This window comes from Alligator sinensis, unplaced genomic scaffold, assembly GCF_000455745.1.
Source record: "Alligator sinensis unplaced genomic scaffold, ASM45574v1 scaffold1273_1, whole genome shotgun sequence".
Lineage (NCBI taxonomy): Eukaryota > Metazoa > Chordata > Crocodylia > Alligatoridae > Alligator > Alligator sinensis.
In genome coordinates, this window is record NW_005842653.1 from 155474 (window position 1) to 160505 (window position 5032).

The 5032-nt window shown below is 34.5% G+C and overlaps 1 protein-coding gene across 1 annotated transcript in view; it reads right to left on the minus strand.

Moving 5' to 3' along the window:
• Window positions 1–213: 213 nt before the first annotated feature.
• DENND6A (DENN domain containing 6A) overlaps window positions 214–5032 on the minus strand; it is a gene marked incomplete at its 5' end in the record, with an annotated part of 40238 nt that continues 35419 nt past the window's right edge. The window contains 3 exons of the mRNA XM_006033678.2: window positions 214–1989; window positions 2778–2852; window positions 3908–4010. Coding sequence (XP_006033740.2) covers window positions 1858–1989; window positions 2778–2852; window positions 3908–4010 — 310 coding nt within the window. The remainder of the gene's footprint in view (window positions 1990–2777; window positions 2853–3907; window positions 4011–5032) is intronic.

Below are 5032 nucleotides of genomic sequence, written 5' to 3' on the forward strand. Positions count from 1 at the left end.
AAATTTATTTCCTTTACAAAAATATGTATTTGCAGTCAAGTGGCAATAGGTTAACATAGCTGGTGCAAATTTACATGGTTTCAAGATACTGTGCAGTGCTTCAGTTAAATATTCAGAAGGTAATATAATGTATTAATGGCTACATTTTAGTCTCAGGGGTAGAAAATGTTATAAATTAGCTGTGCAAAATGAAATGCAAGTCAGAGATTAGAAAATGTTATTAGTTAGCTGTGCAAAATGAAATGCAAGTCAGAGATTACTGTCATAGTGGTATAATTTAAAATGATTGATTAGATAGAATTTGTTCCACCAAAACTTCTGGCCATGAATTTTATATGAACTGAAAAAATATTAAAATACATATTTTCTTAAAAATACAAACATGACTTTATACCTAAATAAGAAGTTTATAGATGGTATGAAATATTTATTATACAAAGGCATTTTGTAGGATAGCAATGTTACAAAATTATTCTTGCTCTACCCAGAACACTTCAAAGTAGAATTTTGATAGTTGCTATTTGCCTGTCACATAAAACTGTGTGCTCACTATAGCACCACTAATCCTGCTGCAAATGGGTCGGCAAAGTACAACTTTGCACTTCTAGTAACTGAGCTCTTTTACCACCAAGGCTTCTTGTTTAAGGAGATCTCACAGCAAGAGTTTCTTGTTGCTTAATATGTAATAAAAATGGCTTTTTATGGATGTCTACTGTATGCACATACATTTTAAGTAGGTTTGCTGTACTCAAACTGCATCCAGAAAAGGCCATATATATCCAGAGGCTGCCTACAAGCTGAAAACAGTATTTCTTCCTTCTCAAAAAACCACTTAAATGGCTAAAAAAGAAGAATACCAGGAATTTACCAACACGCTCCCCAACTGAAGTGGATTTTGTAACAGATTTCAGTAGTGTTATTGGATACAAGAGGAGCAACACTAATCTTACACTTGAATTATTTAAAAAGCAGCACTACTAGGCATATTTTCTGTAGGGAACACTAGTTAATTAGGTTATCATGAATAAACCATATCTAATGTTGAATTTTTGCAGCTCAGCTTTAAAGTCATTAAATTGTTCAATAATAAAGATAATGCTAAATTCAAATTTAAGTGTAAGTAAGGCATGTGAATACAAGCACCCATATTATCTGACATTCAATGGAAAAAGATACCAGCTTCTCCTCAGAAATTATTTAGCATCAGATGACTTCTTCCCTGGACACAGTTGAAAAGTAATACAAATCTTAAAAAAAAAAAAAAAAAAAAAGAATAAAAATAGGATTAATGCCCTACTAAAATGTTTTCAGTCATTTCTATTAATAATGGTTTTAAAGCCATAACAGATTTGTATGCAATGATCTATTAACAATGTATCTCAAGTACTGTGTCTAACCACATCAAAAACACAGCAGTTGGGTTTCTAATGTCAGATATACGACTTCTAAAGAAGGCACTGCGAAGAATGGGATATTACCTTAATGGGACAATCTCCTGACAGACCCAAAGCAACTGTTGCTTTTCCCCTGAGCTCAAGTGACTAAACACAGCAGCACCAATAAAAATATTCTGCAATGCCAGCATTGCATTGTGGTCCTGCATAATTCATAATTTCATAAGTGCACTTGATTTTTTAACATGATTTAACACAGAAATTCCTTCTGTTCCATCAGTATTTAAGTGGAACCCATGCAGGTTTCTATTTTAAAAAGAAGCTAAAAATGGTTTTCTGCTATTAGTACAGTTATTGCTAACGTTAATAGACTATTTGGAGCTGCATTTCAACTGTTAGCTGCCAATGTCCATGAAGCTTTGAAATGTGTTGTGAATCTGCTACAGAAATATGCAAGTAGAAGTCATGTTGTGCCAGTTTTAAGCAAGATGTCCTGTAAATCATCTGGGAGTGCTAGTATAATTGAGTCAATGTGCATCTGTAGTTTCTCCAAAGTGTCAGGTTTCACAGGTAGGTGTTCTCTGTCAGCCTGTAACTGCAGGAGATAAAAAAAATGAAAATGTTTTCAATTAATCCCGGTACAGACATTATACTTTTACCAGTATAAGTGACCAGCAACCAGTCTATACCCATACAAGAACAAAAGTTCAGTGCATACAGACTGGTTTAAACATGGCATATCCCAGTCTAAGATCCCCTCCTCCCCCAAGGGTAAACGTATGTTCTTTTCACTACTGATGTGAACTATACAGCTTACAGAAAACCGCATCACTTAAGTAGATTCCACCTCAAGCTTTTTGAACAACTGCACTTAGTTTAGAAGTCTGCAAGTTAATTTAATGTTCACAGAGAAGACAGAACAATGGATATAGAAGCTGAAATCCTTCTTCCATCCAGTGTAGAACTTCGGACAGCAGAAGTGCAAGCTTCTCCTTAAATCAGCATATATTTCACACACTTCCAGGAATCAGAAAGTGAAATATAGTTTCCAGGTACTTTTACAAAACTGTCACCAGCTTAAATGAAAACATGACAGAACTACTAATCTTTGTTAATTTTCATAAAATGCCCATGTTCTTGGGTTTTGGGATGTCAGAAAAGCACTGGATTAGAATATCAACATTGCCTGTTGCACAAATGCTCAAATGGTCAATTCACAGTTAGCGGTGAATTGGATTACATTTGAGTTAATAACCTGGACTGTTTCTGGAAACTGAGTGAGCTACTTTTATATTCTGAAGAACATTTCAGTTTGATGTGGCTATAAAATATTATACAACATGAAGATAAATTATTTTGGATATATTTAAAATGGTTACCTACCAGTTTATTCTTTAGCTTTAAGACAAGATCTACTGTTTCTACTTCTGTGTGTTTCTGACTCCAGAAAAGCAAATCCTATTGGAATAAAAAATATTCACTGTACTATTTCACGTATGCACACGCACGTTTTAACCTTTGATTATGCCCATTATAATCCCTTCTAGTCCATTTTCTTCACTCCTTAGAATGAGAAAGAAGTCAGTGCTGATTTTGTGGTGCAAATCATTTTCTTGAAAGTAAAATTATGTCAAAAGATAGCAGTGCCATTCTAGATGAGACCTAGCTGTTGTTCTGAAACCTATATTATGCTTGCATGGATTGGGGGGCTAGTTCTTTCATAGTTCTTTTAGATCAATGGATGTCGTCAACCATGATGTTAATTTCTCTGTTTCTGTTCTCACCAAACATGTTATAATTCCATTCACTTTTAGGATGTTGCTATCCACGTCAGCCAGTTGTTTTGACCAAATTTGGCATATTCCAAAATCATTTCCATAGGTGTTTCTTAATCAAGAAAAGGATCCAAAAACTTTTTTGGAACTTTTGGCTACAATGATTCATTTTAGGATTTAGTTTTCTTAAACTCATTCAGCATCTTCACCATAATAAACTGGTATTTTCTCCTGTCATTAAAACATTTATATGCATGCTCAGCAAGACAAACTAGAGATATTTTAAAGTCAATTTGGTTCTTGAAGGTTTTTTTTTCTTAAATTAAACAAATGGGAGGAGAAAACGGAGTTCTACTGAATTAAGTAGATTATATTAAAAATTAAAAAAATATGGGGTTAGGTGCAAAATGGCCTTCAAAATACACACACATTAAAGAAATAAAACGGAAATTGACTGCACAAATGGTGAAAGTCATCCCAGAAGGTTACAGAAGGCAGTCTTCTACACAATGAGAAATTTTGCTCAAATTTGTGAGCCAGTACTTTGCAATACAAGTATAATACAATTGCTCTCTGTATGGTTGTTCCAATATGAACTCTTCTTGAAGTTAATAAACTACTGTACAAAACTGAATCTAACAGAGCATCTTCAGAATTTGTAATAACTGCATTTGACACAGAAAAGGCCAGGAGTCCATTTCTGAAACACAAGACAAAAACAAAGACATGTTTTCCAACCTCATTACAGAGAGCTTCTAACTGAAGGGCCTCCAGCTTCTGCATCATTTCTTTCTGACGGATCCTGAACCAGCCATCAAAATTTGGAGATTTCAAAAAATGCCTACAAAAAAATAAAAAGAAAAAAAAGAAAAAGAAAAAAGAGTGAAAAGGACATTTCCAGTCCAATTCTTTTATTTTTTCACTCTGTCAACTGTTGCATATAGCTTCAGTAAAAGTAGTTCTGTGGTGGAGTGGAGGAAGATATGAAGATTATTTTTTCTAATTTCTTTCAGTACTTTCTGCTGGGAAAGAAGAAATGTCTGTAATGGAATGCTCATTACTGTTGCAGGTTTGTGTTCCCTGGACTACTAGTAAATATATATTTTTTCCATCTTTTAAGCTAAACACCTTAAATCCTTATGAACTTTCAAAGTCTTCAGGCACAAACACTCCTAAACCCAAAGGTTCTGACTGTGCATTTGAAAGGCTGTTTATCAGAAAGAATTTGGTGACCTTTGCCTTTAAGGTTTTGGATAATGGAGTTTCCATTCTAATGAAAGGAAAACTGATCAATAATTAAAACGTTTCATAGTGATTATTATAACATTTAGTTCTTCAGAAGCTAACTACTCAGTTTAGAAAGTTAGCAGAGCAGACTGACCTTGGGATTCTTATTTAACATATTGGAATGTATACAGACACTGTACATTCAATCCTGCTTTATATAGGATTAGTAAATATTTGTACTATGGCATCACCATATATCAGAACCACTGTGCCTGTATGTTGTGTGCTTTGGTAAGAGATCATCCCAAATTGTAGTGGATTTGTCATCTAAAAGAAAAACAAAATGGCCAAAGAGATAAAACACACACACAAAATAAATATGGTGCAGTGAATTTGTTTTGTTTTTTTTATTGGGGTGGGGGAAGAGGGCAGGGAGGGAGATAATATGAAAACCAGACAAGCCTAAGCATATGGGTCTAAGAAAAATACCGAGCCCTTCCCCTGCCTATCCATAACCAGTCACCAGGATTCAGGAGGCATCATAGCAGAGATGAGCACTGCAGTGGGATCTCAAGGAGAACAGGGACTTAGAGTGGCATTTTGAAATTCTGCATTCAGTTATTTAGAAGTCTTTCC